Source organism: Thalassophryne amazonica, chromosome 3 (assembly GCF_902500255.1).
Source record: "Thalassophryne amazonica chromosome 3, fThaAma1.1, whole genome shotgun sequence".
NCBI lineage: Eukaryota > Metazoa > Chordata > Actinopteri > Batrachoidiformes > Batrachoididae > Thalassophryne > Thalassophryne amazonica.
In genome coordinates this window covers 137615296-137628093 of record NC_047105.1, presented here as the reverse complement: position 1 = coordinate 137628093, position 12798 = coordinate 137615296, and the positions used below count along the sequence as shown (strand labels likewise).

The following is a 12798-nucleotide window of genomic DNA, read 5'->3' as shown; positions in this document are numbered from 1 at the left end:
TATATATATATATATATATATATATATATATATATATATATATATATATATATATATATATATATATATATATATATATATATATATATATATATATATTAAGGTTTTCAATGTTAAATTTTAATGGCCACAAAATCTCTAATCTGCATCAGATTCAGATCAAACTTTGTCATTGGATCAAGGATATCATCCTACATAATGCTGTCAAATATGAAAGAAATTTGTCTTTTTGACAGGGTTATGAATTTTTGAAAATTTGTTCAATGTTAAAGATATGGATTTTCCAAGATTTGTCCTGACTTTGACCTTTGACCTGTGACCTTGAAAATGGAATCACATCTTGCCTAGCAGGATCTAAATCTTCAGTAAAAATTTCATAAAGATACTACTATATATGTAAAATTTTGGACCCACCAATGTTGATAACATAACCTCCTCCAACTTCATTAGCGGAGTTAGTCAACAAATTATTTTGAAGTGTAAATTTTAATCTCTGATGTTATGTCTTTCCTACTTCTGTATTTTATAAAACATTTATAATTATTATAATTAGTAATTATTTGTACCATGCAGTTGTTGACTTTTCACTGTGTCATGATACTTTTTTTTAATATGTGATTCAATACAGGCTGCACAATACAATATTCACAATTCATGATGCATGCTAACACCCAACAGGGGAGTGTGTGAAAACACGTTTTGTAAGTCCTTTGCTGCCAATGTTTTTATTATTATTATTATTATTATTATTATTATTTGTTGTTGTTTCTTTCTGAACTTCTATCTAATTGTAAATCCTATTTGATTCCTCAGACCTGGAAGCTTTCAGAACACAAACAGTGAGGAGTGCCGTCAATGTACGAGAAGGTCAAGGAGTGGTTTTACTGTGTGGACCTCCTGCACATTCTGGAGGTGAGTTTAACTCTCAGCACACATACTGTGTTTGTGCTGTAAACGTGGGAATCATGGTTGAAATCGTAGGGCCCCTTCAAACATAACACGATTTAAATTGACTTGCGCATGAAGGAGGAATTGCATGCCAATTGTGAAAAATCGGAGCTGCCTCCAATGCCTCATACACCTGTTGGTACAACTATTTGCACACACTAGCGGCTGAAAGACAGAGTGTGCCCTGTGAGAGCCCATTCGATCCCTCTCGCGGCAGGTGTCGGCCAAATTCCAGGTGACTCACACGAACATCTAACACCACTCGCTTGGCACTTAGAAAATGTGTGGCCATTCACGCTGTTAGCACAAAAATAGTGAGCAGACGATCACTTTCGAGCTGAATGTGAAATTTGTCTAAGTGCCCTACGACTGTTAAGTTGCCAAGTACACATGTGGCATGTCAGAGTGTCCGCACAACACATATGTGCGTGTGTTTCACACGCTCCCCCGCCCCCCAACACATGGTATGCGTGTGGTTTGCATGCCCCAACGCAGGCGAGGCGCCTCTCATCTGATCACAGAGTGACACCTTGATCTGTGCACTGAACGGACAGGGCTGTTGACATCTCTGGTCCTGGACATCACAGCTGCAGAACACATACCGTGTTTTCACGGACACGCGCATGTGTCTGCTTGCTGTCCTCATATGGAAATACATAAAAAAAAAACATATGTTACTTTTGATACGGACTGGAGAGTCGGCACAGCTCCCGCACATTGACAGGCTGCCCCAGGTGATATGGACCGTCAGATCATAACATGCAGCTTGCGATCTGAATGTCACGTCACCCATGTGAGCTCTGTTCCACATGACGCGGTGTCAGTCCTGCGGCACGTTGTCCACAAGACATGCATGTCGGGCTGGACACGTGTGCAGGGTCGACTGGACACGCCGGGTTCAGCAGATTTAGACTTGATAAGAGCACCCTGCTTCATTCATGTAATTTCATGGCTGTACATCTGTGTCCATGTGTCATCTACAGATGAACAGATGGTTCATACTTGTATTGTCCGCTCAATAACAGGGATTCAATAAAACGCAGTGTTTTTTAATGGTGTGTGGTTTTATTTTTTATTTTTTTAATATGTCAATCTCCTTGTTGATTTCAGGGATTTTTCCGCACCTTTTACAAGCCAGCGATGGTAGCGCAGTGGTAAAGCTTTGTAAATTGTAAGTTTGAATCCTGTGGGTGTGCATACACCATCTGCTCGCATTGGGTTCCTACTGTGACAGTTTCGTGCACACTCGTGCACGACACCCATTGTGTGCACAAAACCGTTGCAGCTGGATTGTTCACACCTGCCCATCGGCTCGATGTTTTCATGGTTCACTCATACGAGCTGTTCTGCTGTGATTTGCCCTGATTTGTATTTATTTGTACTATGTGCGAAGGGGCCCTAACCAGTGCATGACTCATAAAATGTTTGGAGGTGTGTTTCACATGGAACCTGTGACTACTCTAAATATACTGTGATTTTACATAATTTATTTTGACACATTCTCTTGGAATGATAATTAGCAAAATCCCAATTTGAGGATTTTTTTTTTCTCATTCATGTAATGTGTTCTCAAATTTGTCTGGTCTTTATGTAGGAAGCCCAACTTTTTCTATTCACCAACACATTAAATACAGTAAATGACTGTCATAGTACCACTGTGCTTTGTGATGCTGATATGGAAATGGATTATACCCTTGAGCGTGTGCACAAGTGTTTTTCAAACCATTGGGGATGTCAGTGAAATTAATTACACTCTCACAAAACCATTTTGGATGATAAATTTCAACCACGCAACCACATTTGACTTTCAAGTCACCGATTTTCCAGCATATCTTTTTTTTTTTTTTTTACTCGTTTGGGAGGCCCTGTAACATTGTGACTTATACCCGCCCAGAAAATCATGTTTCTTATTCATAATTCTAATATCAACAACTATTTATATAAAACTTTCCCAGGAATCAAAGCACTAAACAAACTAAACTGTAGTAAGGAGGCAATGAATGCCACTACAGCAATACACAAAAATTTCAAATTAAAGAGCAGATAATACAGAAAAAGGTGTGACTTGTGCTCCAATGCAAATTATACATATTTTTCCTCTTCAAGAGGATGTTTTTGACAACTGTGACTCATTCTCCAGAAAATAAGGTGATTAATTTATTATTCTTCAACAATCAAGCCAGATACCAAGTCCGCTTTGAACACTGCAGCTAAAACAATGATGTGGCTAATTTATGGATTTTTACAGGCTTTCTCCCAAGTCGATATATGTCAGTTGATGCTGTCAATTGATTTCCTGAAAGGTGCTGTCCTCATGCGGTGTAAATTCACCCACAGTGTAAATATAAGGTCTTACCTGTTCGTTTTAGTGAAAAAAAGTCCCTCTCTGGTACTTTGCGCCACAGTTGCACCATCAGATCAGCTAGCAGAGCAGAGCCTTCTCCCCCCACCCTTCCAAACTGGTTCTCTGTCATTGTGCAACAAGTTGAAAAAGTCACAGCGCCTCATGAATGTCTCATTTACCACAGGCTCCATCCGATCCTGACTGCATGCTTTAAAATCTTAAGAAAAAGTTAAAATTACTCAGTTCTCCATGTGGAGCAGAGACACCATACGTGCGCTGGATGACGTGCACATCAATATTTAGGTGTAAACTTCAGTGGGGGAAAAGCATTTATGGCACGTATTTAATTAAAGTAAAAAAAAAAAAAAAAAAAACTTTCTAGCATCCTTCTGTGTAAATATCTCGTTACAACATGGAGACCTCCAGCTTATAGACGTGTGGCTTATTTATGTACAATTTCTTTTTTCTTTTTAAAATTGGTGGCTGCGGCTAATATTCAGGTGCACGCTATAGTCCAGGAATTATGGCATATAGCTTGATGGTGGAGTGGAACAGAGAAGGATTTTCTTCAAAAGATGTGACATTTCATGACATTTCAGCTACAATTTGTCAGAATGCACATGGGAGACATGTAAAAACCAACCTGATGATATGTAAAAGCCAGCGCTATATCTGTAAACTTTGCACAAACGTCAAAGTTAAGTTCAGACAGCTTTGGAACCATTTTGAACAAAAAATAATTTTGTTGAGGATGCGAAAGTTGAGATTCATTTCAAACCAGACATCTGTGATTTTAAGATGTGGCATTGTGAGTGAGCTCCCTTCAAGAAAGTAGAAGTAATGATACCTTGAAACTTGCACAGATTTGATCTGCACACTGGCACACAATTTGCTGTGCCAGAGAGTAAACTCATTGGAAATTCATTGGAAACCATTGCAAACAGCTGTAAACTGTGCACGACAAGTGCAAGTGTACACAGAAAATTTTGAAATTTTTAAAATCTCTAGCATGCATTAATTTTGTGAACTACACATAAACACTGTGCAAACAATTAAAAAATGAGTGTCAGTGGGAGACATTGCATCCACACACCACTCATATGAATGATTATGACAAGATGTTAAATCTATAATAAACATAATTTTACAAATACTCATAAGAAGGAATGAATATGCAACTGTTTTACCAAGCCATTGCAATATAAATATTACAAATAATTAACTTTAAGATGATTCCAAATGCGTTCTCCACTTCATGAAGCACATGAGAATTCCTCTGTGATTCTGGAGTGATTAGAGGTGGTTTCATCTGTCAAGTTCTGAGAGTAATTAATTATTTATTTATTAATTGATTAACACAGCGGGTCGCATTGGCACAACAAATTGCACAGTAGTGCAGGGGTTAAATGTGTACATGTGTCAAGGTGCCATAAGAGTCTGTTTGTGGCTCTGGACAATCAACATTTATGAGTTGTATTCAGTTTGGCCTTTGCTGAAATGAATCTGAAACAAGTACAGTGAAGTTACAATTTCACATTGATCTACCATGGCAGGCTGAAACGTTTTGTCTCCTATGTGAATGTTTCACAAGCAAAATACATGAATCACAAATCTTCTTAAAGCTTGGAATGTTCTTTACCAGGCAGTGTCATTACTTTTCCATGGAGTCATCTTCCCTTTCCACACACTTACACCAACATCAGGCACATTTTTGCATCCCATCATTGAACTAATCTGGTGTCTTCTCTCAGCACCAGTGATGCACAGCTGCTTGCACCTCTGCATCATTAATGTAATGGTGTTCCTTCAGGTGTTCTTTCAGCTTGGGAAAAATGAAAAAGTCAGCAGGTGTGAAATCAGAAGTGCATGGCTGGTGTGGTAAGATTTGAGCTGCTGCAATGCATCCTGTGTTTTTCCACTTGTGTAGATGAGTGTTGTCATGCTGAAGAATCTTGTTTTGTGCAGGATGACCCTGCTTCAAGCATGTGCACAGCTTTTGCAAAGTGTCCACTTATTGGTCGGCGTTGACAGTGTTGCTGTGCACCAAAAACTCTGTGAGGACTATGCCATCACACCTACACTTGATGCTGTGCATCTGTGGCTGTTTCTCAATTTCTGAAATTTATTTGCTAAGAGGGACAATGTACATAACGTACAATTGCATCCATAGGCTGATTTCTATTGTCAGCCCCCCTACCAGATGATAAAGTTCCTAAAATAGTAAAACAAAAAACACATAATAAAATCATGTTACAAACAGTGTACTCCACAACACTGCTACAACACAGATCGCTGCACATTTCCAGTCCTTTACACAATGTCCAAGTTCCACATAATAGTAAACACTAATTCCCTGTGACGGCAGGTTTGGGTAGACATCAACCATCCAGCTGTTTCTTTAAAAGTACTAAAAGTGGGGCATTCCGAAACAGTGGATGTATGGTATTCCAGAAATGACCACCCTTGACAGATAGAGCCATCTGGCCAAAGGTGTTGCATCTACATGGGATGAAACAGTCGCCTCGGTCAGATGGTCAAGTGGTTCTGGCCGCGGGGCTGCAAGGCCCTAATGGGCTTGGTCATGCAGACTCATTGTGGCTGGATTTCCACCCTTCAAACTCCTCACCCACCTCCTGACGGTACTGACATCCACACAGGCGTCTCCACAGACAACACTTGTTTGTTGATGAATGTCAGCGGGTGGACATGAGGAATTCAGTAACAGCATGTTGTTTCAAACATGTTCTTGTATGCATTATGTTTTCCCACTACTGTGCACATGTACAACCTGTAAGGCACTTCTGACATGCCTAAAACTGCAAATGAAAACTGTTTGGTGTTGTGTTTTTAATGATTTGAGTTCACAAAGAGGAGATAAGATGCCAACTGTGTGTCCCCACCTGTCCAAGCATCTACAGAAATGTCAGAATGCGGACAATAGCTGAGAACTTGTCGCTTCTTGATACAGTAACTTGCACATTGGCACAGCCAATTTCCTTCACAAGAGAACATTTTGTAGTGCACAACATTGTACAGCTGCTCTATGTTATAATAGATCAGAGTGGAGTGTGTGAAATACAGTTTGACAGCCGCCCTCTCTGACATAGGCTTATCTGCGGCTGGCTGCTGCTACGGGAGTCCTATTGTGTTTCCTCACATTCTCACAAGTGAATGAAAGCAGCAAACGTGCTTTTCTTCTTTTTTCACCCTGTTGCTCTGTTTCTGTCTCTGACTGTCATTTCTGCATTTAGAAAGCACCAACTGGCCTCATTACCTTGACTCCACTAAACTTTACTCAGCAGCCATAAGGCACCTATTAAAGGTTTTATGACATTTCATCAATGTTTTATGACACTTCATCGGCTTTGGAATTTTGCACATTTTTGCTCCACTGGCACATTATCCCATTTCACAGCTGTGACACAACAAACACTTTAGGACTGTGGTACTTTGGTACATTTTGTCAAAACCGTTGTATGTGTGTGTGTGTGTGTGTGTGTGTGTGTGTGTGTGTGTGTGTGTGTGTGTGTGTGTGTGTGTGTGTGTGTGTGTGTGTGTGCGCATGCATGTGTGTGTAAAGAAAAATAGTAGCGCACATGTTTTTCATATCTAGAAATAGTAAAAATCATATAGCACAGACAAAAGTGAAAGTGCAGGCAAATTACCAAAAATATACTTTTTTACAGGATGAGCCACATGTCACACACAGGTACCACGCCTTACCCAATACAATAAGAATGTTAAATAAAATACACAAAATATTATAAATATTTTTAAAAACTGCAGAAAAGTCCATTAAAAATATACAATGGTAATAGCTGTGATGGAAATAGCTGCAGAGTAACTGAATTTATATACGGTGCATCTAGAAAGTGTTCACAGCGCTTCATTTTTTCCACATTTTGTTTTGTTACAGCCTTATTCCAAAATAAAGTAAGTTTTTTTTTTTTTTTAATCCATCACAATTCTACTCTTAACACCACAAAATGACAAAATAAAAAACTAAGACATCATGTGTACGTAAGTATTCACACCTTTAGCAGCAGTTACAGCCTCAAGTCTTCTTGAATATGATGCCACAATCTTGGCACACCTATCTTTGGGGAGTTTTACCCATTCCTCTTTGCAGCACCTCTCAAGCTCCATCATGTTGGATGAGGAGCGTCGGTGCACCGATTTTTTCAGATCTCTCCAGAGATATTCAGTTGTGATTCACCTGTGATCTTTACTGACTGAATTTATTGATGTGAGTTTCTCACTTGTCGTTTGTCTAAGTAACCATAATTACCATTCATTAATGGTACTGGTTTCATATTTTGGTGATGTTTTAAGTACTGATTTCTAAAAAAAAAAATTTCTGATAATCTTTTTGATTTTTAAAAATGTTTTTATTAGTGATTTAAATTATGATTCAATTCACACCAGCCCTGGAGGGACCCCATGTGATGACACATTTAAGTGTGAACTTGGCGACTGTTGGTCTAAAAGTAGCCAAAAATCTCATGTCCTGACAAGTATGTAAAACCACTTTGCACAACTGTCCTATGATGTGTCCACAGCTGTGACTGCAGTGACAGGGTTAGGTGCATTGTCTATAGGAGAGGTGGGCGGATCGATCCTAATATCGATACCAACGCTGGTATTGATATTGAATGATCCTCTTGTAAAAAGATCAATACTCAAGCTTTTTTTCTCTCCCACACGCACTGACTGCTGCGCACACAGATTTATCAAAGTCTACTCTCTGTCTGTAAGAGCAGTGCTGCACTGTGTCACACAACACGGAGCAGTGCACCTTTGTATTGTGGTTTGTCAGCCCTCTACCTCAGGAGATTTTGCTTTAAGTTGTGTTGAGTGAGATTTTTTTAAACAAAAATGTTGATTGTGATAATAAAGTATTTTGTTGTCACGTACAATGTTTGGTGAAATTCTATCCTAGGTCTTTTGGATCCTTTGGATCTATGAAGCTTAAATATGAAAAAGTATCGGTATCAGTATTGATATTTGCAATACTGGGCCTGTATTTACTTGGTATCGGATCAATACCAAAATTCCCAAATGGTATCGCCCACCTCTAGTCTATAGTTCAGCAGTTCATATACTGTATATTGAAGAAAAAAAACAATTCTCCAGACATAGAGGGATAGCATTATTGTTGTCTGGTACAACGAGTTGACAAAATGATATTTCTTTTCATTAAATCCACATTGTTCAGGCTGAAGGTGTGCTGACTCTGAAATATGTGCCTCCTGCTTGCTTAATCAAATGGAATTTTGTGTCTGCATCGCTGCACCCAATTCAGGCACTCAATCCTTTCCAAAGGCAGAACGTTTGCTCCCGCAGGGGAGATGGATATAATTGACAGCCATTGCATGCACCTTTTGACTTCCAAGCCCTCAACTCCGAAGTGGTAGATTACACAGAGCATCTCCTCACTCCTGAAAATCTGTGCAGTGTGCGCTTCTCAAAATGACACAGTAATTCATCACGGCAGCTCTCTCCTTTCTTGTGGTGAGCTTGTTGCATGTGAAGTGGCACGCGGCTCTCTTAATGACATCCTCCTTCCATCCATCCATTCAACCATGAACGAAGTCATTCAGAGAACCAAATGGAGGCAAAGCGCCATGGGAGGACGACTAACCCGCTGTAATTCATTTTGTTTTGCTTCCTTACAGTAGATCTTCTATTCCATCTACACTGATGACTGTTCCTTTCACAGTGTCTTTGAATCTCTTACCAAAGAAAGTGAGATAAATGTTTGAAAATGATGTGATACTCTTCATAGCCACTTCACGTTGCTTCTTTCGGTCCACTTATTCCATGAAGCAGAGTTGTCTTAGGGTAAAGGTTAGAACAAGCAGCATCACTGGACCTTCACTGCACTGAACTGAACTATGTTTCTCTTTTTTAGATCTGACTTTTGCTTGGATTTTTAATCAGTACCCAAACTTTGTCCAACAAGACCATCGTCGGTTCATCTCTCAGGAGACAGGAAGTCTGTACATTGCTAAAGTGGAGCCTTCAGACGTGGGCAACTACACCTGTGTGGTTAACAACACCGTGATGAGGGAGAAGGTGCTCAGTTCTCCGACACCACTGGTCCTCAGAAATGATGGTAAATGCCTTCAGTTTTTACACAACTGCAGTTTTTAACCCATCAAAATGTTCCTTCCACTTTCATATTTACATGATGTGGGATCACATTTAAAAAGCATCAATATTTTGGTTATATAAACAAAAATGAATTCAAGGTAACATTCCTTTGAACATAATTCATGTGACAGAAAGCTGGTGTATTAGTAAAATTACTTCTCCAACCTTGCTGCCAAGGCAGATGTCACAAATAAATATCAATCCATCATCGGTAAGAAGTTAAAGCAAAACACCACAGAGTCAGCACACATTTGAATCATAAAAAAAATTCTCTAAATGGTGAAAAGAAACACAGTTTTTGTCTGATGTACAGTGGATGAACCTTTTTTATCAAAGGCATGGCAATTAATTGATATAATACAAGGTGACACATTGCTTTGAATTAATTCTAAAGCCCCCGTCACACATACCAAGAATGTGGAGGAACCATGCCCAAAACTGCAAATATTGCCATAATCCAGTGCAGTCGGGAGGAAAAGAGGTCAGCAGTGTTGGAACACATCCAGAGTGTAGATAACAGGTAGATGACACAGACTGCCATCAGATGGCCATAAAAGGCGCTGAAGCCTGTCAAATGTCCAAACATTTGGATGGCAAACATGGGACTGACTGGAGCACTGTGTTCCTCACGCGCACATGCGTGCAAGTGCACAGCGCGCGTGTGTGCGTGGCCCACGCATGCTCCTCGCACACGTGCGGAGCTGCAATTATCAGTCAGCCATGTGTCTGTGTGTGTGTGTGTGTGTGTGTGTGTGTGTGTGTGTGTGTGTGTGTGTGTGTGTGTGTGTGTGTATGTGTGTATGTATGCATATATGAGCCACTAGGAGCGAAAAGGAGGAAAATAAGTATTTGAACACCCTGCGATTTTGCAAGTTCTCCCACTTAGAAATCATGGAGGGGTCTGAAATTTTCATCTTAGGTGCATGTCCACTGTGAGACATAATCTAAAAAAAATTCCAGAAATCACAATGTATGATTTTTTAAATAATTTATTTGTATGTTACTGCGGCAAATAAGTATTTGAATGACTGTGAAAATCAATGTTAATATTTGGTACACTAGCCTTTGTTTGCAGTTACAGAGGTCAGATGTTTCCTGTAGTTCTTGACCAAGTTTTCACACACTGCAGCAGGGATTTTGGTCCACTCCTCCATACAGATCTTCTCCAAATCTTTCAGGTTTGGAGTTTCAGCTCCCTCCAAAGATTTTCTATTGAGTTCAGGTCTGGAGACTGGCCAGACCACTCCAGGACCTTGAAATGCTTCTTATGGAGCCCCTCCTTAGTTGCCCTGGCTGTGTGTTTGGGGTCATTGTCATGCTGGAAGACGCAGCCATGACCCATCTTCAATGCTCTTACTGAGGGAAGGAGGTTGTTTGCCAAAATCTTGCAATACATGACCCCATCCATCCTCCCTTCAATATGGTGCAGTCGTCCTGTCCCTTTGCAGAAGAGCACCCCCTGAGTATGATTTTTCCACCCCCATGCTTCACGGTTGGGATGGTTTTCTTGGGGTTGTTCTTGTCCTCTAAACATGGTAAGTGGAATTGATTCCAAAAAGCTCTATTCTGGTCTCATCTGACCACATGACCTTCTCCCATGCCTCCTCTGGATCATCCAGATGGTCACTGGTGAACTTCAAACGGGCCTGGACATGTGCTGGCTTGAGCAGGGAGACCTTGCTGCCCTGCAGGATTTTAAACCATGACATCATCATGTGTTACTAATGCAATCTCTGTGACTGTGGTCCCAGCTCTCTTCAGGTCATTGACCAGGTCCTCCTGTGTAGTTCTGAGCTTTCTTAGAATCATCCTTACCCCACAAAGTGAGATCTTGCATAGAATCCCAGACCGAGGGAGATTAACAGTCATCTTGTGTTTCTTCCACTTTCTAATAAATAATCATAACAGTTGTTGTCTTCTACCAAGCTGCTTGCCTGTTGTCCTATAGTCCATCCCAGCCTTGTGCAGGTCTACAGTTTTGTCCCTGGTGTCCTTAGACAGCTCTTTGGTCTTGGCTATGGTGGACAGGTTGGAGTGTGATTGATTGAGTGTGTGAACAGGTGTCTTTTAAACAGGTAACAAGTTCAAACAGGTGCAATTAATACAGGTAAAGAGTGCAGAATAAGAGGGCTTCTTAAAGAAAAATTAACAGGTCTGTGTGAGCCAGAATTCTTGCTGGTTGGTAGGTGTTCAAATACTTATTTGCAGCAGTAACATACAAATACATTATTTAAAAAAAAATCATACATTGTGATTTCTGATTTTTTTTTTTTTTTTTTTTTTTTTTTTTTTTAGATTATGTCTCTCACAGTGGACATGAACCTAAGATGAAAATTTCAGACCCCTCCATGAATTCTAAGTGGGAGAACTTGCAAAACCGCAGGGTGTTCAAATACTTATTTTCCTCACTGTATATATATATATATATATATATATATATATATATATATATATATATATATATATATATATATATATATATATATACACAATACCACAGTGAGAACTATGAGAAATGTTGTCTGACTTGGAATAGAAAAATAAATAAATAAATCTTGAAGCGAATGCTAAACCTGTGTTAAACACTTATTTCAGGTATGCACTCAAGTATTGTGACATAGGCACAGACTGGTGCAGCAATTTGATAGTATAGTAACCTGAGGCAAAACAGAGTAGTACATGTACACTTCACTGTACAAATTACTTCAGTGATGATGTGCACATTCTCTCTTTCTTCTTATACAGTATACAGTATATATATATATACGAGGGCTATTAGATAAGAAATATAGTAATTAATAGTTATTATTATAGTTATTATTTTCACACGTGTCGGTGACGTCATTTCCCTGTGGGCAGGCCTTGAGTGAGATGTGGTTCAGCCCTCTCGGCTGAATTCCTTTGTTTCACACGCTGCTCGAGACGGCGCGCATTGTTTTATCAAAAATTTTTTCTGGACCTGTGAGGAATATCCGAGTGGACACTATTCGAGAAATTTAGCTGGTTTTCGGTGAAAAGTTTAACGGCTGATGAGAGATTATGGGGTGTTTCTGTCGCTGTAAGGACTTCCCACGGAGCGGGATGTCGCGCAGCGCTTCCAGGCGCCGTTGTCGGCCTGTTTCAACCTGAAAACATCCTAATTTATGACTGAATTCACCCAGGACGTCGTGAGAGAACAGAGAAGATTCAGAAGAGGCCGGCATGAGGACCTTATGCAGGCATTCCACTGTTTAAGGACATTTTGTAATGAAGGACGTGCGCGCAAATTCGCCGAGTCGTTTCCGTGATGACTCGGCAAATCTGTGACAGGACAGGCGACAGGAAAAACACCTCCGTGTTGAAAACCATTTGTA

The 12798-nt window shown here is 39.9% G+C and overlaps 1 protein-coding gene across 1 annotated transcript in view; it reads left to right on the top strand.

Moving 5' to 3' along the window:
• cntn3b (contactin 3b) overlaps nt 1-12798 on the top strand; it is a 519637-nt gene that overhangs the window by 294067 nt on the left and 212772 nt on the right. Inside the window, 2 exon segments of the mRNA XM_034167483.1 lie at nt 814-912; nt 9204-9407. Coding sequence (XP_034023374.1) covers nt 814-912; nt 9204-9407 — 303 coding nt within the window.